Source organism: Phyllobates terribilis, unplaced genomic scaffold (assembly GCF_046119375.1).
Source record: "Phyllobates terribilis strain yellow unplaced genomic scaffold, ASM4611937v1 Scaffold_9__5_contigs__length_417890890, whole genome shotgun sequence".
Classification (NCBI taxonomy): domain Eukaryota; kingdom Metazoa; phylum Chordata; class Amphibia; order Anura; family Dendrobatidae; genus Phyllobates; species Phyllobates terribilis.
In genome coordinates, this window is record NW_027362769.1 from 27,208,527 (window position 1) to 27,230,016 (window position 21,490).

Genomic DNA, 21,490 nt, shown 5'->3' on the forward strand with positions numbered 1-21,490 from the left:
AGTCAGCTTAGTGCATGGAGAATTTATTGGCCCTACCTCTAGTTTTTGTGCTCTCTCTTTACTAAGTGGCTCCAGCAGAAAACTGAGATTGTTGTCATCCGCTAGAGAACGCAGATCAAAATAGTATTTGGCATATACACTGGCGGGAACATTGATGTTGAACTGCAGCAGCTCCAGGAAGTGTCTCTCCATTTCATTCCTAAAATGAGAAATCAAAATGTGTAAATGTCCAAAATCATCAAGAAAAGAGCAATGATTTGGCTGGTACTGATGCGTATGGCCAACCTAAGTCATACAGTGGGGGAAATAAGTATTTGATCCCTTGCTGTTTTTTTAAGTTTGCCCACTGACAAAGACATGAACAGTCTATAATTTTAAGGTGGTTGACTTGGTGACTGTGGTCCCAGCTGCCTTGAGATCATTAAGCAGTTCCCCCTGTGTAGTTTTAGGCTGATCTCTCACCTTCCTCATGATCAAGGATACCCCACGAAGTGAGATTTTGCATGGTGCCCCAGATCGATGTTGATTGACAGTCATTTTGCATTTCTTCCATTTTCTTACTATTGCACCTTCTCACCCAGCATCTTAATTATGGTTTTGTAGCCCATTCCAGCTTTGTGCAGGTCTATGATCTAGTCCCTGACATCCTTAGAAAGCTCTTTGGTCTTGCCCATGTTGTAGAGGTTAGAGTCTGACTGATTAATTGAGTCTGTGGACTGGAGTCTTTTATACAGATGACTATGTAAGACAGCTGTCTTTAATGCAGGTAACGAGTTGATTAGAAGTGTCTAACTGGTCTGGAGGAGCCAGAACTCATAATGGTTTGTAGGGGATCAAATACTTATTTCTCACTGCAAAATGCAAAAAAAATTATCTAATTTATACAATGTGATTTTCTTGATTCTTTTTTTTTTTGGATATTCTATCTCTCAATGTTAAAATCAACCTACTCTTAAAATTATAGACTGTTCATGTCTTTGTCAGTGGGCAAACTTACAAAAACAGCAAGGGCTCAAATAATAAATTCCCCCCCATATGTCCAATGTAAAATAAAAAAATGAAGATAAAAAGGAGGCTACAGTCATTTCAATTACTGAAGAATCATATTGGTACTCCTGTAGGACTCGCAGTCTCCTTCACCATAGAACGTAGTTTAACAAATCAGAAGATTCTCCACCTATAACTGACAGCAGCACATTGCTGGACGTCCGTAGTGTCATTGATTTATGGAGAAGTCACATCAGTTCTGGTCTTCCATGAGCTGTCTATTTTCAGAACGGAGAGCACACCGATTCTCAGGTTAATGAAACTATTCACACATCCGTTTTTAATGGCTCTGTGTGAGCAAATACATTGCTGGTCCTATTCTCATCCATTTTTGTGGATCATGCTTACCAATCAAGTAGTTGAGAACCCGTGAAAACTAGAAGACAGCTGTTTTACATCAGTGGATAAGAAAGAATCAAAGCAGAATGGATGACGCACAAGAAAAAAACATCCATTTGTCTTACGTAAAAGCAGAAATTTGTAGTTGAAGTGATACACTGATAATTAAAGTGGTTTTCCATGACTTTGATATTGGTGACTTATCAGAATTGACTTCCAGAACACTTGAAGCATATATACCGTTCTGTAAGCCCTGCAGTCTCTACTACTAACAGGCAGAGGCCTGTATGTCTGGTAGCAGCTGCGCCTACTACTGGGCGGTGGCTGCGCCTACTACTGGGCGGTGGCTGCGCCTACTACGGAGCTGCAGTACCAGGCACAGTCACTACACGTTTTACCAAGCTGTGCAGGGCAGAGAATGAAGACACAGCATTTGCTGGAGCATAGTGGCCATTTGATATTCATAACCTACTCTATGAGGTCATCAATATCAAAGTCCTACAAAAGCCCATTTAGAGTGGTATTCCGGCTCCGCTCACTTCCACATCAGTAGAAGATTGGGGCAGTGACTTTCCATCTATAGATATTTGCTGGGTTACATACATGAGCTTCAGATATCTGTAAATGTGAGGTTTCCGGCCCACTCACCTCCTGCTGCAGAAGTGAGCAGAGCTGAAATACTCCTTTAATACTGTACAACACTCGGCTATCTTCTCAGTATAAAAAGAGACCGGTTTACCAAGACAAGCCTTGTGAATGAGGCTTCCCGAGTAACGAAGCTCATTTCTGGTGACCTCAATAGCTGAACTGCTATCCATTCCGGTTTACACAAATATGGACGCTACCATTGGTCTGGATTAATCCCTGCAGTTTGACAACTTTCTGCAGTGTGCCCTTGTGGACTACAGCACAGGTTTGTACCTACAATCAGTGCACTGTAAATGGGGACAATACATGCGGCTGTGGAGATTCATTCCCAAGAAGGGGAATGTACAACACCGGCGTCTCGTTGACAGAAATGTCTGTTCCCCCGCATTCATTGCAGAATACCAGCTCCTGGCATCCATCATAGCTCCTGCCAATGTATTGTCTTACAGGACGGAGGTGTGGGCCCAGGAGCAGAGAAGATCCTTCCTCCCTTAGCGCTCGTGTAGCCGCTCTGCACTGGAGCAGATGAAAGGAATGGTACTTGCTGTTTATTAGCTCTGATGAACTCCGCAACATTTTCCCCAGATTGATAACAGGAAAGGGCTCTTTTTTATTATTACTAAAATACAGACGTATCAACAAAAGTGGTGGGCACATCACCAAGGCAACAAATGGATCCGCGCACAGCCAAAGCTATTATCTCAGAGGAAAAGGGCTCTTGAAGCAATGTGGACTCATCGCATAATAAATAAATAAATGACACTATGGAACAAGGAATTCCCCCACCCCCTTCCTGCAGCCTTAACCAATGTATAAAGAAACTCCTCGAACATCAGGATCAGTAAACCGCAAACCACTATGTACTGTCAACTGCACAAATGACAATTCTGCCTATGGCAGTTGTGTTGCTGACTGCATATGGGGTAACAAAATAAGAAAGTTATGGCAGAGTTCTGTGTAGAGGTGCAGGCCTGCTGTTTTCATTCTCCAGACCAGCTGCCTTCAGCTTGGTCATGCAATCCCATCTGTCCAGTTCTTTAGGACAGGAGTACAGTGCCTGCTGCAGGTGCACATTACTCGCCTGTCCACGTGACATCAGTGTGCTTCTGCGTAAGTGATGTCACCAACCCCGCTGATCTCCCGATTCTGAAGGAGGGCAGAGTCTGATTACCTCTTGGAAAAGGGTGACAGACAATATTCAACCTGTTTCTAAGTCCACCTTCTGGGATACAACTTCATGACTGTTCACTTGCTTCCTAGTATATTACAATCCTTGACAGGTGCCATTGTAGTGAGATACCCATCGGTGAATTTAATGTATGGCTGATTGTATGGGAACTGATGACCACTACAGGAAGGACAGAAAGAATTGAGTGCAGACAGCTACACCATCGCTGAGAAGAAGATGCATATCAGGCATCTGACATTAGTAAAAGGGAAGGGCTAAAATCTGCTGCATACACAGGAATCAATATTCGGCCAGCGCTACAAGCAGAGATGAGGTTTGTAGATCATGCAGTGTAGGACAAAGCTGTGCCTGCAATAGGCTTTTATTGCCTGCATTTGTAAACCACCTTTATATTTATAGCACTATCCCAACTAACGGAAATCTTTATAAAATCTTTGGGAATCTTTTAAACTCTTTAGTTAACCTGCAGGTGGGTGGTGATTAGGGGCATACAAAAGCAGAGGGGGAGACACCACACGCTTATAAAAGTGAAGCAAAACAGAAGACTGAATATACAAAAAAAATTCAGAACCTACAAATACGTAGGTATAACAAGTTATATAACATGCAACAGCGGGGTGCAAATCCAACTAGTTCCCAATCTCTAAAGGGATTCTCCAAGAATGTGATACAAAGACTCCCTTGTCACATATTTCAAACTGCAGAATATCCTAGTCCCATGTCAGTGTGGTTTGCAGTCTGAAGAAACACTGCTCCAGAACGGTCTCAACTACCAGAAAAGTAGTATTTTAAACACACAACTTACTCAGCCGCCAGATCAGGGCTGTGACGTGTAGAAATATATATCTTCTTCTTGCTGATTGAGCACATATGATTTTTTTCCCCAGTATCACTCCTCTGTGCGCAGTCAGTCTCCATGCCCTGCTACAAAGCTGTCCGTAAAACATAGAGCAGGTATATAAATAAGCATGGAATAAAATGGAACCTCTGTTGTGCTTAATCAGTCAGAAGATTTATTTCATCTCATGTCACAGCCCAGCTTTGGCAACTGAGCAGTATATTGACGATTCTCCTCTTCTGTCAGTTGAGACATGTCTTTAGCTGTGTTTCTTTAAACTTCAACCTGTCCTGACACGTGACTAGGATGAGCAGCAGTTTGAAATTTGTGACGGGGCCATTTTTTCTCACATTTTTAGAGAACCCCTTTAATTATAGCAATATCTTTAGAAAATAGTTAAAGGGGTTGTCCACTACTCCGACAACTGCTTTTGAACCCCCTTGTTACTCCCCAGTAAACAACACTTAGCCAAATACTGAATGTGTGAATGTGGCCTGTCTTACATTCAGTATTTGTAAGACAAAACCAGGAGTGGAATAATCAGAGGAAAAGTATAATAGAAACAAGTCACCACTTCGGCATTTTTCATCCACTCCTGGTTTTGACTTACTGATGTAAAATACTGATTAAATACTAATTAAATACTGAACATGGCCTTATACTTACCAGTGGGGCCGGTATTGTTCCAGTGATGCCAGTACTGGCTCTTCCAGGGCTTGTGTGACATAATGAGGTCAATCAGCGTTGGCTTCACTCTCCTCTCCTACAGACGTAATTGACATCCAGAGGACGTGAGAGCTGCAGCTGCTCCCCCAGTGGTCTTCATTGGTCTTAAGGCGGGGAGAGTAAAGCCAGTGCCGAGTGGCTGAAGGGATTGTGTGACAATGTTACCCAAGCCCTGGGAGAGCCTGTGCGGACACTGCTGGAAAAGTGCTGGCACCAGAGGGGAGTGCTTGTTTTTACTCTATTGAAGGGAAAATTATTGAGAAGGGGGTTGTCTGTGAAGTGGACAACTCCTTTAAAGAAAATTGAGAAAACAAGTGAAGAAAGGAAAAAAAAAAAATGAAGTGGATGTAGTACACAACATCCACATGAAGAGGGCTTACTCAGCCAGATTAAACAGGACTTGCTAATTACGAAGTAAGAATTCAGCCCAATGATTTACCAAAAGGGTGTAGTACTCCTTGGAGAGTTGTCTATGGGGCACAAAGAATTCTACAAAGCCAAGTGTCACTAACCGTGTTAGATTGTGTATGACCATTCAGTCTGTGCAGCTCTAGTTCTCAAAAGTTGATTTCCCCTTTGATTATTCAAAGAATATGGACATAATGGGTCATTTTTAACTTAAAAGCATATACTTAGGGCTAAAAGTCTTTCTTTGCACTTGGGTTTCATTAGAAATGTTGCACACTTTGGCTTATAGCTTGCGTTGCACAGTCTAGTGCTGGCTGCAGACAGTCATCTAGGAAGCGGTTATTAACCGCGTTGTGACAGGAGAGTTGGAAATATGCATATAATCGAGTATTGGTAAAAACTATAGTTATCAGCTGATGTAAATATGTCAGCAATCACCCAACCAACAAATAAAACACTCATTCATACTAGGGTGATTGATCATTTGTGTGGACATAAACGTCACTATCAGCAGCACAGCTCCACAGAAACGGGATGTGCTGCCGATGGCATGATGTACCGGACAGAACACTGTTCCCATCAGTACTCTGTGGACCTGTGTGAACAAGCTAAAGCTGAATGACTTGTATAGATGATGCCTTTTATCAAAATCAGCCCATCTATATACAGCTCTTATCAGTATTTTTCAGAAATCTTGTGTGGATTTATGAGCAGAAATGACATCAAAGGTGAGCTGAACATCGTGATTATAAAAAGGGTTGCAAACTTGTGAGAACGGCCTCACGGACTCTTAGCTGATCTCATTCAGCAGCCAGCAGTGTGCAATGAAAAAGCCAAAACCATACAAGAGGTGTAACGACACCCAATTCTAAAAAGGATTTTCAGCCTGAAATACATGAATCTAAAAGGGGTTGTAAACTACTTGGACAACCCCTTCTTAAATGAAGCCATGCCCCTTGAAAGTGCCCCCCCCCCCCTCAAAAAAAAAAGAAAAATAGAAAAACAAAAACCTCCTGCTCCGCTCCAGTACTGACGCTGTTCTGCTATAGGGCTGCTGCAGGGTTCACGTATCATAATGCCATGAGGACCTCCGCCACATCACTGGAAAGGTCCGGTGCGAGAGCGGAGTATTTGTTTTTTGTTTTTATTATTCTTTTTTTATTTCAAATCATTTAATATAAAAGCACAAGAAAATTGTATTTCTCTAAAACACAACAAAACCATAATATTGGGCATAAAGGTGTCATGCACACTAACACTACCGCACAATGAAATACCTGCAAGGGTACGGCTCTATTCAAATGTGTAGTTGGAGAATAGGTCACAGCTAAAATTAATTTCCTCTGTGCGCAGCACAGGCCTATAGAAATGCAAATCAGACCTGAATCATCTGATCGGCGCACTAATGAAATCACTTTTCCGCTTTTGTTCCTGTTGTCCTAATATATTTTAAATGCATACAAACATAATGCTTCAAGGACCGAGACTGAATCACTACGGGGCTAAAAATGCTGCCTACATAATTAAGGTACAAACCTATAATTGTGGATGTCATTGGGCAAATAGAATAATTATGGAGGCAGAGAATAAAGGGAGAAGACCTGGAAAAGACCTCTTTTACCAGGAACACAAAGGCTTGGGATTAATAGAAGTCATCTGTTGCGGTGATTATTGATTCCACCGAGCGGCACAGTTCACTCTTCTCACAATAAACACAACGACATTTCCACCATATCCACCGTTGGGGCTTCGTATAGGCAATGCCTTATATGTAACAATTGTGAGCAACTCCACAACCACAAATATCCCTCTCTGGTTCTAAGAAAATTAGGAGTGAGTTTATGGACGTGCAATGTGAGAGGTTACTCCAATACTGTTACTGGCCATAAGAAATCCCCCCCTCTGAGCGGAAGCCCCTTATATTTGTGGAAAGTGTCCAGCACCTCAGTAATAACACTCACTGAATCACAAGCACATGTCTGATCAGATATCACCATGTATTCGCTATATTATACTTTATTGCTGATTGAATACATCGTGTGGTCCTTATGGGGTTTAACCCCTTGGCATCACAGCCCCTTGTGGCCGTTAGAACGACCATTCACTTCTCTGTTGTCATGGTCCAGGAGCGATAACTTTTACTCTTTCAGTGACCTTCATACAAGGGCTGTTTTTTCAGGATGAGTCCTGTTTGTCAGTGGCATAATTTTGGGGTACATATAACTTACTTTCCCATAAAGAGTTAATAAAAATGTATGAACAAGATTCTGACAATGGTTTTTCGGTGTTTTAAATTTTCTTCTATTCATCATGATGCACAAATAAAGAGTTCACTTTTCTGTGGCTCAGTATGATAACAGCAATACCAAATTTCTATAGTTTTAGGTTTTATTCCATTTAAAACAATAAATCCTTTATTTTGGGGTCGGCATAGTCTGAAAGTTTTCCGTTAGAGGAGCTGTATGGGGACTCTTTTTGTGGCTCATGCTACAGTTTTTATTGGTGCCATTTTGTGGTACATGAGATTTTGATCACTTTTTATTAACACTCCGGGGGTTAATAATAATCCCTCTCCCTTTGGGCATTAACGGTACACTCTGCATCTACTATAAGTCGATGGCGATCCGGCATTACATGTGCGGCAGGACGTGGTCATTATGCATCTCCTTTCTCTCTGGTAGAGTCACTGTATTTCACACTCACTAGGGTCAGAAATGGCAGGAGCTACTTCGGTCTCCTATGCACTAGCTTCTATTACTGGTATTTATCCCATAGTGTACCAGTGAGACGTCTCGTCTTCCGTCACTTTGGGCTGCTATGTATTACCCCTTGTGGCATTTTACTTATTCAGCCATATAATATAGCTGTTTGCCATAGTTTCGGTTCAATATACTCTGATGCATTCATATAGCCCATTTTTTGTCATTTTCCATTTGTTAGCATGTATTCATTATTGGCTATACCCTGCATCTTCTACTGTATTTTTTAGGATATCACCCACAATTATATATTTGGTCTTATTCTGTTAATCTTATCTTTTGATTTAATAAAGCTACCATTTTAATATATTTATTTGAGGTCAAATGTATAGGTTCTGTATTTGCATGCAGTTTATGATTGCAATTCCCTTTACATTGGCTTGCTGCAAACATCTGTAGGTTGTATAAATTAGAGGCAAAAAAAAAAAAGAAGAAAAAATTCAATTCTATGTTTTAGCCATTTTTATAACCAATCACCATTTGGTATAATTGTCATACTATCTGTATCCTTTGGGCTGATAAAAAAAAAAAAAACTATTAATATAGTATTAGTGTGACTATGTTTTGCTGCTTTTACAGTGTTCAAAAAAATAAAGGGAACACTAAAATACCACATCCTAGATATCACTGAATGAAATATTCCAGTTGTAAATCTTTGTTCATTATATAGTGGAATGCATTGAGAAAAATAAAACAAAAATGATCAATGTAAATAAAAATGAATATCCCATGGAGGTCTGGATTTGGAAGGATACTCAAAATCAAAGTGGAAAATCAAATTACAGGCGGATCCAACTTCAGTGGAAATGCCTCAAGACAAGGAAATGAGGCTCAGTATTGTGTGTGGCCTCCACGTGCCTGTATGACCTCCCTACAACGCCTGGGCATGCTCCTGATGAGGTTGTGGATGGTCTCCTGTGGGATCTCATCCCAGATCTGGACTAAAGCATCCTCCACCTCCTGGACAGTCTGTGGTGCAACGTGACGTTGGTGGATGGAGCGAGACATGATGTCCCAGATGTGCTCAATCGGATTCAGGTCTGGGGAACGGGTGGGCCAGTCCATAACTTCAATGCCTTCATCTTGCAGGAACTGCTAACACACTCCAGCCACATGAGGTCTGGCATTGTCCTGCATTAGGAGGAACCCAGGGCGAACTGCACCAGCATATGGTCTCACAAGGGGTCTGAGGATCTCATCTCGGTACCTAATGACAGTCAGTCTACCTCTGGCAAGCACATGGAGGGCTGTGCGGCCCTCCAAAGAAATGCCACCCCACACCATTACTGACCCACTGCCAAACCGGTCATGCTGAAGGATGTTGCAGGCAGCAGAAAGTTCTCCATGGCGTTGCAGTACCAATGGCAGACAATATTAAAACACACAAAAATCACGGAAAAAATAAAATGTGGTTCATTACAAGGTTTCATTAGGATTACTCGCTTATAGTCTGCCGTTCTAATAACTGCATTTTTCACTCATACATTTGTTATATTGAAAAACTATTTTACTTAATGCATGGACAGAATTAGCTGAAATGTTAAGTGACAAATACAAAAAAAGGAGAATGTCACAACTTACATGTCTTCCACTGTAATGTCTTTCAAAATCTGGCAGTAATCTACATTCCACACGGCCTGATCATCCCAAACCTTAGATGCCAGCAAGATTGCTCCCAATACAATTCTTTTCCAGTTACTGGGGCAAATATCAATTTCAGCATAAGTCAAAAGTCTTTCCAGGTAAACCTACAGGTGGAGAACAAATGACAGCAGCAGTTATCTACAGCAAAAATGCAGATTCACCGCATCAGCATGACAACACTGACATCTAGTGGCCAAACACTAGGAAAATTCAAAAGCAACAGTGATTTATTTCCCCACAAATAAAATGATATATATTTTCTATTTCTTTCTTGAGGTGCCCATAGACTCATGTCAGCTGATAATATATATGGCAACCATTATTTCTGGGATCTGTCCCATAAGGCAGGTGGTCTGAGAATGTGTAAACATGGAGCACACATGTACATAACTGGGGAGGAAATAGGGGGAGTGCACTTCAGGCAGCAGACGGGCTAGAACACGCGTGCTTATGAGCAGGGCAGGACAACAGCAGGGCAGCTGTGCCATCAGCAGTATACACACCAATATACTGGTCATTATCCAAATGCAAAGAAATGGATCAGTGTCCTGGATCGGATTGTCATCTGTTTTTAAAGCACAAGAAAAATAATAATAAAAAAAAAAAAAGATGGGAGGTTTCCCAAACCTTTACTACCATTAAAATGTGGGAAGGAAAGACTGACTACATAAACCTATAAACAGATCTCATTGCACTTTTTGCATTTAAGCCCTTAGCACCTGTAGTTCTCGGCATGTTTCCCCATGGATTATAGTATATGTAATAACTTGCATATTTGCATCTGTGCTTTATTTAAATAACCCCTGTAGCATTGAGGAAGCTTTTAACTATATCAACCTCCCCAACACACTTCTCACCTATGGAGGCCTTGGCACATGAACTTTATCATGTATGAACAATAGTTATATTTGGACAGTGACCGAATCTTCATGATTTGAGCCCCACATGCCACCATTTTTGATTTAGATTTCAGGTTCAACCCCTTGACGACCGAGCCATTTTGTAGATTAATGACCAGGCCAATTTTTACAATTCTGACCACTGTCACTTTATGAGGTAATAACTCTGGAGCGCTTCAACGGATCCCCCTGATTCTGAGATTGTTTTCTCGTGACATATTGTACTTCATGATAGTGATAAAATTTGGTTGATATAATTTGCGTTTATGAAAATATCGAAAATTTGAAGGGAGAAAAAAAAAATAAATAAAAAGGGAAAATGTTGCAATTTTCAAGCTTTAAAATGGTTATGCCCTTAAGTCAGAGTGTTATACAGCTGTGTGCCCACGATGCATTTAAGCGGCGGCAAAAACGCTGCAGAAACGCTTAAAAAACGTTTGGTAGAAGGCCTGCCATGTTCCCCAATGATAATCCGCATGTGCTGTGTACATGCTGCGGAAATTTCCGCTGTGGATTATCATTGCGGAAGAAAACGCAGCACTACCAATTACTTTGCGGAAGCTCGGCGTTTTCGCCACCATTGACTTGCATTGGAACGCATGGATTCCGCATCGCTGGGTCAGTACATGCGGAATCCAAGCGTTTCAATGTGCGGATGGTACCCGGGTCTGGAGGAGAGGAGACTCTCCTCCGAACCCGGGTACCATAGAACCTGTAAAAAAAAGAATAAAATAAAAAATAAATATATACTTACCTTCTGATGGCCTGCGGTGTGCTTGTCTTGCCGGCAGATCGCGGTGGACTGAAGGACCTGAGCTGACGTCATAGTCATGTGACAGCAGGTCCTTCAGTTTACCGCGAGCTGCCGGGAAACCAGGACGGAGCGAATAAAGACTGCGGGGGCCATCAGAAGGTAAGTATAGATTTATTTTTTATTTTTTACCATTCTTTCGGTCACACTATATAAATCCATGCCGGCTGCATGGATTTATATAGTGTGAACAAGTTGACAAGCACTTTCCAAGTGATGCTAAAATCGCTTGGAAAGCGCTTGACAACCCGCATGCGGAAATGTATGTAAAGAACGCTTCACATTCGCATGTCCCTGGCAGGAAACCGCATGTACAACCCGCATGTACAATCCGCATGCGTTTTTTCTGCCAGGGGAGATGCAGAAACGCTCAGGAAAAATCCGGAGAATTTCTGCATCGTGGGCACATAGCCTAACACACAAAATAGTTAATAACATTTCCCACATGTCTACTTTACATCTGCATCATTTTGAAACATTAAATTTTTTGGAAAAATTATATTGCTGAAACTTTTAACCCTTCTTACTTCCTAACCAAAAAAAAAATTCAAAACCATTTTTTAGAGACCACATCAATCACATTTGAAGTAACTATGAGGGGCCAATATGACAGAAAACACCCAAAAGTGACACCATTTTAAAAACTGCACCCCTCAAAACCACCTCTAAGAAGTTTATTAACCCTTCAGGTTCTTCACAAGAATTAAAAGAATGTGGAAATAAAAAAATAAACATTTTACTTTTTTTTTTTCCACAAAAATGTTACATTAGTCTTAATTTTTTTATTTTCAAAAGGGTAACAGGAAAAAAATGGACCTCAAAATGTGTTGTGCTATTTCTTCTGAGTATGTTGATAATCTTCATATATGACAGGATATCGTCTAACCTTTCGAGAAATATTGGAAAGCCATTATGGAGACGGTTCTAACCAACTTAACGATTAAATGTTATACGACCTAGACTTGGATGATTATATTATTTGTTGTTTGTTATTACTATTATTTTTCTGTTTTGACTATGTGTTCACATTTATATTTTCATATATACAGATAGTCTTGATGAAGGCATGTAAGCCAAAACGTTGAAAGATTATATCTGTTTTTCATCTGCTGGTGACTGAACTTCTCAAATAAATATGAAATTTTGAGCAATTCTATTCTTTGTTCTGTGCCGAAGGTCATCCTAATATACATTAATCTTTCTCCCTTCTGAGCACGAACCATCTATTGTTTCTTGGAGTGCGAGCCCTTATCCATTTTTGATGTAACCAATGTACGTTATATGTCGTGCTCTTGCCTCTGATGCAGACTCACACGCTGAGCCCGCATCTTTCCCAGCACATGACAGCTGATTTAATCAGTCATCATGTGCATCTAACAGGTGGAGTAGAGCTCCGATAGTGGCTGTTAACACGTACAGATAGGGGCGCATGTTGTTCTACGCTCCTATTGGCGCACCAGTGACGTGATTGCGGGGCGCTGATTGGTTGTCATGACAGCTGAGGGTCTGCTGAAGACTCCCTTGCCTGTCAATATGATCGTTCTGTGAAAGCCAGCCCGTGGCTGCTGTTTATAGGAGATTGTGATTTATGCTATACATAGCAGTGCTGAAGCCCTGCTACGAGTGTGTAGCACAAGTGATCAGATGATCGCAGCTTCAAGTCCCCTAATGGGACTATTAAGTACAGTAAAAAGTGGAAATAAAAACAAAAGAAAAAAAAAAAGTTCAAATACACCTTTTGCCCCATTAAAAAAATATAAAATATACATTTGGTGTCACTGCATTTGTAAAAGTACGATCTATCAAAATATAAAATAAATTAATCCAATCAGTAGACCGCGTAAAGAGAAAAAAATCAAAATGCCAGAATTACATTTTTTTTTTTTTTTTTGGTAGCCACAACAAAATGTGATCAAAACATTGTATCTACCCCAAAATTGTATCTGTAAAAAGTTAGCTCAGGTCACAAAAAAAATAAGCCACCACACAGCACTATACCCGAAAAAGTGTAAACGTTACAGGTCTTGAAAAATGGCGACAAAAACAAACTTTTTCCCCACAAATTTCGGAATTTTTTCGCCAAAAAAACAAAATAAACAAAACAACCTATATATGTTTGAGATCTACGTACTTTTACGGACCTGGAGAATCATTGTCAGGTCAGTTTTACCATACAGTAAACATGGTAAATAAACCCAAAAAACAATTGTGAAATTGCAATTTGAAAGCACTTGGAATTTTTTCCCCGTTTTCCAGTGCATTTTGTCACTTGAAAGTACAACTCATCCTGCAAAAAACAAGCCCTCATACAGCTATATTGACAGAAAACTAAAAAGGTTATGGCTTTTGGAAGGAGAAAAAATTAAAATGAAAAATGGCCATGGTGTGAAGGAGTTAAAGCACCACTCCAGGGTTTTGTTCTTTTTTTCAGCACTGGAGTGGTGCTACTAAACTAAGGTCTTTCCCAGTCTTAAACTGATCCGCCTCAGTCTTCACCTTTTTTCGGTGCCGTTCTGGTCCTATGGGGCCATCTTGTGAGCGCAACTTCTGACTGGCCAGAACAAGGCTCTCAGACTTGTTTTGAGTTAGGACCTCCAGCTAGCTCCAGCAAACACTGGAGCGATATGGCTGGTCACAAACTGCCAGAGACCAAAAGAAGAGGCGGTGATAGAAGGGAAAGACAGCAGCAGGTAAGTATCAGATAAGGCGCAGGGACCTCACATTAGAATCACCACTCCAGCATTGCAAAAATACTCCCCAAAAAACGCTGGAGTGGTGCATATGAAATGCATACTCGATGGGGTGGAGATCTGGCAATTGATTCAGCTGTTGCAGTACATTCCACTTCTTTGCCTTAAACTCCTGAGTTGATTTCGCAGTATGTTTTGGGTCATTGTCCATCTGTACTGCGAAGTTCCGTCCAATAAACCTTGCTGCATTTGGTTGAATCTGAGCAGAAAGCATCACCCTGTACACTTAAGAATTCATCTGCTGCTTCTGTCACATCATCAATAAATACTAGTGACCCAGTGCCATAGAAATCCATGCATGCCCATGCCATCACACTGCCTCCACCATGTTTTACAGAGCATGCGATGTGCCATGGATCATGAGCCGTTCAAGCCTCGGCATACTTTCTTCTTCCCATCATTCTGGTACAGGTTGATCTTAGCTTCATCTCTTTAAAGAATGATTTTACCCAAAGGTTTTTTTTGGCAAAGTAATCTGGAATATTTTTAAGAATGATTAATGGTTGCACCTTGTGGTGAACCTTGTGTATTTGCCAGCATGAAGCCTTCTCTTTATGGTACACTTAGATACTGAAACACCTACTTCCCTTGGAGAGTGTTCTTTACTTGGGTTAAAAAACAAAACACTTCACAAAAACCACCCAAGATCATCCACCACCGTTGCCTTCCATGGAAGTCAAGGACTTTTTGAGTTCCCAAGCTCACCAGTGCACTTTTTTTGCAGGATGTACCAAACTGTTGATTTGATGACTCCTAACAATTCTTTTTTTTCAACCTAATGATGGTCTGTTTCTCTTTCATTGGGAGCTCCTTTGACCGCATGTTGTGAATTCACAGCAACAGCTTCCAAATGCAAATGTCACACCTGGCAACAGCTCCAGAACTTTTACCTGTTTAATTAATGATGGTTAAAAGGAGGCAATAGCCCATTAAAGAACTTTAGAAATAACTGTCCAATTACTTATAGTCCCTTGAAAAAGGCAGCTACATATTAACCCCTCCATGACCGGAGCATTTTTGGTTTTTTGAGGTTTAGTTTTTTGCTCCCCAGAGCCATAACTTTTTTATTTTTTTGTCAATATGGCCATGTGAGGGCTTATTTTTTGTGGGACGAGTTGTACTTTTGAACGACATTACTGGTTTTACCATATTGTGTACTGGAAAATGGGAAAAAATTCCAAGTGCGGTGAAATTGCAAAACAAGTGCAATTCGACAGGTTTTTTTTTTTACTACGTTCACAGAATGCTAAAACTGACCTGCCATTATGATTCTGCAGGTCATTACGAGTTCTTAGACACCAAACATGTATAGGTTCTTTTTTATTTAAGTGGTTAAAAACAAATCCAAAGTTTGCTAAAATAAAAAAAAGGCGCCATTTTCGGTGACCCATAGCGTCTCCATTTTTCGGGATCTGGGGCCAGGTGAGGGCTTATTTTTTGCGAGCCGAGCTGACGTTTTTATTGATACCATTTTGGTGTAGAACAGATGTTTTGATCATTATTGCATTTTACTGCAATGTTGCAGTGACCAAAAAAGCGTAATTCTGCCGTCTAGAATTTTTTTCTCGTTACGCCGTTTACAGATCGGATTCTTTTTTTTTTTATATATTGATGGGGGGGGTGATTCTGAATGCGGCGATACCAAATATGTGTATGTAGTTTTTTTTTCTTGTTTTATTTTGAATGGGGCGAAACGGGGGTGATTTAAAATTTTATATATTTTTTTAATATTAATTATTATTTTTTTTTTTTTACTTTTTGCTTGCTTCAATCGTCTCCATGGGAGACTAGAAGCTGCAGTTCTCCGATCGGCTCTGCTACATACAGGAGATGAGCAGATCGCCTCTATGTAGCAGATTGGCTCACTTGCTATGTGCGTCGACCACTGGGCGGCGCTCATAGCAATCTGGCCATGACAACCACAGGGGCAGTCATGCCAACCCATCAGTGACCCACGATCATGTGACGGGGTTATCGATGGGCGGGGTAAGTTAAATGCTGCTGTCAGAGATTGACAGTGGCATTTAACTAGTTAACAGCCGCAGGTGGATTGTGATTCCACCCGCGGCTGTTGCGGGTACATGTCAGCTGTATAGACCAGCAGTTATGTGCCGGGTTTAGTGCGGGCTCAGTGCCGGAGCGTGAACCGGGGAATTATGACGTGGTACGTACTATTATGTACCACGTCATAAAGGGGTTAAAGAACTGGCATTCCTAAACCCTTACTCCAATTAGGATGTGAATACCCTCAAATTAAAGCTGAGAGTCTGCTCTGCACTTTAAACCCATACTGATTATAGAACTATATCTTGAATACGATTTGGTGAACAACTAAAATGCCAAAACCTGTGTCACTGTCCAAATATTTCTGGACCTAACTGTAGTAGTTTAGCTTAGCTCAGCCACCTATCACTATTTCCATGCTTCCTTCAAAGACCAGCCATGGTTCACTTTAAAGTTTTCTAGTTCTATGTAACTAAAATTTGATAATATTGGAAAAACTTTCATATACAATTATTAATATATTATTGGGCCATTTATTGCATGCGGCTTTATGAATGCCTTTGTTAAATTTTTCACAATTTTTAAGACTCTTAAGAGATGCTGAAAACGCGTAAAGACCAAATACTCTGCAGATCAGAAAGGGTCTCCCTCTGTTCATATGGGTGTCAGGATTCTATTTTCATAGGATCCATAAATAACACAGATCAATTAAACTCCGCTAACATTTATATACCATGCATGGATTATTGCTGGTCTGGATAACATTTTGGGATATTTAGCTGCTTCAAAGTCATATCTGTAGTGGCAGACTATGGGCTTTCCTGAGCCATTGAAAAACCACATTAAATACACAATATCACACTGATCTATAGATCACTGTTGATCTATGGAAAATGCAATCTCCTGGAAGATCCAGCCCATCAGCATGGGCATTTCACAGATAACTGCTATATACACAATTTTTTTTTAGGTGCGTTTTTCAGGTAGAAAACTGAAGCGTTTCCTGTTGCAGTTTTGAAGCGTTTTAAGGTGTTTTGAAGAGTTTTTCCTGAGTGTTCTCTGCGCCCTTTTGATAGGACAGTGCTTAGTTTGAAGCAGCATTTGGCTTTTGCTGTTTTTTTTCTGACAATTCCTGCACAGGTTAAAAAAAGTATAAGTGTGTGTATATATATTTTGAGATATATATATATCTATTTTGATAGATCAGACTTTATGGACAATACCAAATATGCCTATTTTCATTTTTAACTGGGAGAAAGGAGGCAATTTAAGTTTTTAGGGTCTTGTATTTATTAAAAAAAAAAATTGGTTTTACTTTTCATTTTTTTTTGTCCTCATGAACTTGCAGTTGCTTGACGGCTTGTAATATATACATTTATAGTTCTAATCACAGCCTCCTAGAAAGCATAGGCTAGTCTCCGCTAGAGAACCATCATGGCAGGCAGGTCTTCAGCATCCCATAATCATGCTGCAGGGGGTCTGATTGGCGCCAGGAAAGGACACTGAGCTGCCATCAGTGACTGACACCTGCATTTAATGGGTAAACAGAAGTCATCGGAGCATTGTAAACCAACTTGAGGCTGTGTAATATTCAGTGTGCTTAGTAGCATAATTCAAGCTTAATAAAAACGTGTCGGGTTCTGCGATTTCTTGATATAAAAGTCTCAATCTTAATACTTACTAAAGTGACAATTGCACATTCAGCTGTCAGTTGAGCTGCACTGAATAGAGTTCGCACAAAACGGTATATGTGCTTATGATCTGGGTCATGCTTACAGTAACCATCTGCCACATCTTCACGCTGCAAAACACAATATAACATCAGACATCCTGAGACGACGGAACAGAGAAATGTTTTTCAGAGCTAAGATTCTATTGATTAGTTATGACATTTGCTGATATCTAAGAACTGTCTAGTCTAGTCATATACACCGGTGTGCCAAAATGTCTCCTTATATCTGCGCTTTCTACAACTTCAGAGCACCTGATATTTGAACGGTTGAGCAAACCCTTCACTTTATTATACTCGGTCTAGTCATAGTTCTTACAAGTCTGTGTACACATTCTATTACTGCATTAACTGTACCTTTACAAATAAGACTAGTAAATCTTTCATATAAAGAATACTGTCAATGGTTGGCTTGTAGAGATTGCATATAATACAATACAGTGCAGGCTGCTTGATCCTGCTGTCTACAACATCATATGAGATTGCTGACAGCTGTCTGTATCCACACACTGCTCTCTACTAAAGACTTATTTAAAGTGAAACGTTTTCAGCTCAGCTTCCATCAGAATGTCAGTTTACCACCAATCCCTTCCTTCATAGAGTGTCATGAGCACAAACTGCCATCTCCTATCTAAGTAACTGCAAAGTAGATATTCATTGATGTCAGGTTTTACACGTACATTGCAAATATTGGGAATGATAGATTATTACAGAAAAAAAAAAAAAATTAGTTACTCTTTAACCCATTGCCACAATAGGACGTCAGGTTATGTCTTTTTATGGCTCCCTACCTTTGATGCAGGTTCACAAGCAGAGTCAGCATCCTTCCCAGCAGATGATGGCAGTCATGTTCAGCAATCATCTGCCTTTAACAGCCACGCATGGAGCAGAATTCCATCTGCGAATGTTAACCTGTTAAATGGCGGTCAATCTCTGACAGTGGCATTTACAGCCTGCTGACAGGAGGGCACATCATTTTATAAGCCCATCAGTGATGGTTGCCATGACAACCAGGTGGTCTGCTGAACAGCCGATTGCCAGCCAGAAACTGGCATTCATAGGAGTACTGTCATGGCAGGCATTCACATGAGTCGGTGATACACAGAAGTACTGTGGTATTGCTGTATATAGCACAAGTGATCCGACAATCACAGGTTCAAATCCTTTAAGGGAGCTAACAAATTCAGTGAAGGAAAAAAAAAGTTCAAATCACTCGCTTTTAGGGTATGTGCCCACGTAGCGTTTTACAAGCGTATTTGATGCGGAATTTCCGCAGCGGAAACGCTTGTTAAACGCTTGGTAATCCGCTCCCCATGGTCCCCAATGAGAATCCGCAAGTTCTATGCCCATGCTGTGGATTTTTCCGCAGCGTTTTTGATGCGCACAAAAATCCGCAGCATGTCAATTAATTTTGCGTTTCTGCATGCGGAATTGCCTTTGCAATGCAATAAAAAGCGCAAGGCAATTCCGCATATCGAAAACGCGCAAAAAACGCTTGCGAAATTCAGCATGCGTTTTTTCCGGGAAAGGACATGCGGAAATGAAGCGCAAATTTTCCACTTCATTTCTGCAACGTGGACACATAGCCTTACCCCCATTAAAAAATAAATAAAAAAATACACATATGGGTATTTCAACATTTGTAAATGTCAGATTGGCTTAATTTCAGAGTTTGCTCTGTCTGTAAACTCTGAATGACAAAAAAAAGCCTCCTTACGTTGGCATGCCAGAGCTGGTATGTCACTCTCCACAAGGAGAAAAGTTACCCCTCACACCTCCGTCCAGAGCCTCTCACCTAGCCAAATCATTCTCATACTTTGCACTGACGATGGCCAACAGCCCGAAACACCGTGTCTGCAAATTAAGATTCTGATTTGGCTTTTATCCTAAGTCATATTGCACGACTCTTTAAAAGGATCGATTTGGACTTGTAGGATTGCTACTTCCAATGGGTGGTGCTATAGAGTTCAAGTTCTCTCCATCTCTGAAGAGCCAATTTGCAAGCAAAAAAAAATCTAAGGCTGCGTGCCCACGATGCGGATTTAATGCGTTTCCGCCGTGCAAACGCATGTTAATTGGTCTGCCATGTTTCCCAATGATAATCCGCATGTAAAAAGCACATGCTGTGGAAATTTCCGCTGCGGATTATCATTGTGGAAAAATCCGCAGCACTACCATTAATTTTGTGGAATCGCGGCAAATTTGCCGCCATTGACTGGCATAACATCCGCATGCGGATGTTATGTGATTCAATGCGCGGATGGTATCCGGGTCTGGAGAAGAGGAGACTCTCATCCAGACCCGGGTACCATAGTACCTGTAGTTGAAGAATGTAAAAAAAAAAAAACACAACAACAACATATACTTACCTTCTGAATGCCCCCTGTCTGCTCCCAGTGGCGCTGCTGGCCCTGCTCGCGGTGGTGTAAAAGGACCTTTCATGACGTCATTTAGTCATGTGACCGCTGATGTTGGCGGTCACGTGACTAAATGACGTCATGGAAGGTCCTTTTTAGAGCACCGCGAGCCACCGAAGACACCGGACGCACCGGAGGAGGAGACCGGGGGCCATCGGAAGGTGAGTATAATGTTTTTTTCTTTTTCAACTTTTTTTTTTACACTATTGATGCTGCATAGTTGTATGGATTTATATAGTGATGCTAAAATCGCTTGGAAAGCGCTTGATAACCCGCATGCGAAATCGCTTGTGCAAAACGCTTCACAAACGCTTCTACCTGGCAGAAAAACGCATGTAAAATCCTCATGCGTTTTTTCTTCAAGGGAGCTCCGCAGCCTTTCTGCATCGTGGGCACTTAGCCTAAATGTTAGAAATGCACTTTTTTCAGCTGCCGCTAGATTACAAGGATAATAAAAAGGTGGTTAAAAAAAAAACAACAAAAAAAACAACACTATCTACCTCAAAACTATCAAAAATGTTGGCTCAGGGCACAATAAATAAGTCCTCAAATATCCCCATCGACCGAAAATGTTATCGGTCTTGGAATATGGAGACATTTTTTTCCCCACCACTTAAAAACGCAAAAAAAAACCTAGACATGTTTGGGTATGTCCATGATCGTACTGACCCGGAGAATCATATTTCCATGTAATTTTTACTAGATAATGAACCTTGCAAATAAAAAAAATAATAATAATTGCGTCTGTATTTTTGCCATCTAGCCACAATTGGAATTTTTTTTTACCACTCTCCAGTACTTCACATGATAAAATGTACAATTAAAAGTACAACTCTTCCCGCAAAAAACAAACCCTCATATGGCTATGTTGATTGGAAAATGAGAAGTTACAGCTCAAGGAAGAAAGGGGTGGAAGGAGGGTGGGGGAGATAGGAAAACACAAAAATGAAAAATAGCCATGAAACAATGGGGTTAAGCGCAAATTTAATTTTTTTTCTGTATTTTAGTTATTTGAGCTTGAATTAAATTTGAGAGGGCAGGGCAGCTTCAGAGAGAATAGTCAAAGATCGTCCAACAGAATAAGGACAAATCGGGATGGAGTAGCTAGCACTCTGGCTTGTAGACCCTACCTGTAATCCTCTAAACAGTAGACATGTCTCATAAAAACAGTTGCTAATCTACTTTATAATTAAAAAAGTGTAAATTAGTCTTTAATGTGTAACTGTTTCATGTAATCTTGCAGCTGCATATCTATCTGCCTCTCTGTCTCTAGCAACTCCAT

General features: G+C 40.7%; 1 protein-coding gene across 1 annotated transcript in view; it reads right to left on the reverse strand.

Moving 5' to 3' along the window:
• The window catches only part of CCNYL1 (cyclin Y like 1), an 86,331-nt gene that overhangs the window by 4,025 nt on the left and 60,816 nt on the right, over positions 1–21,490 (reverse strand). The window contains exons 7-9 of the mRNA XM_073646344.1: positions 17,744–17,863; positions 9,536–9,702; positions 37–199 (exon numbers count right to left, since the gene is read on the reverse strand). Of these exons, the coding sequence (XP_073502445.1) occupies positions 37–199; positions 9,536–9,702; positions 17,744–17,863 (450 nt within the window). The remainder of the gene's footprint in view (positions 1–36; positions 200–9,535; positions 9,703–17,743; positions 17,864–21,490) is intronic.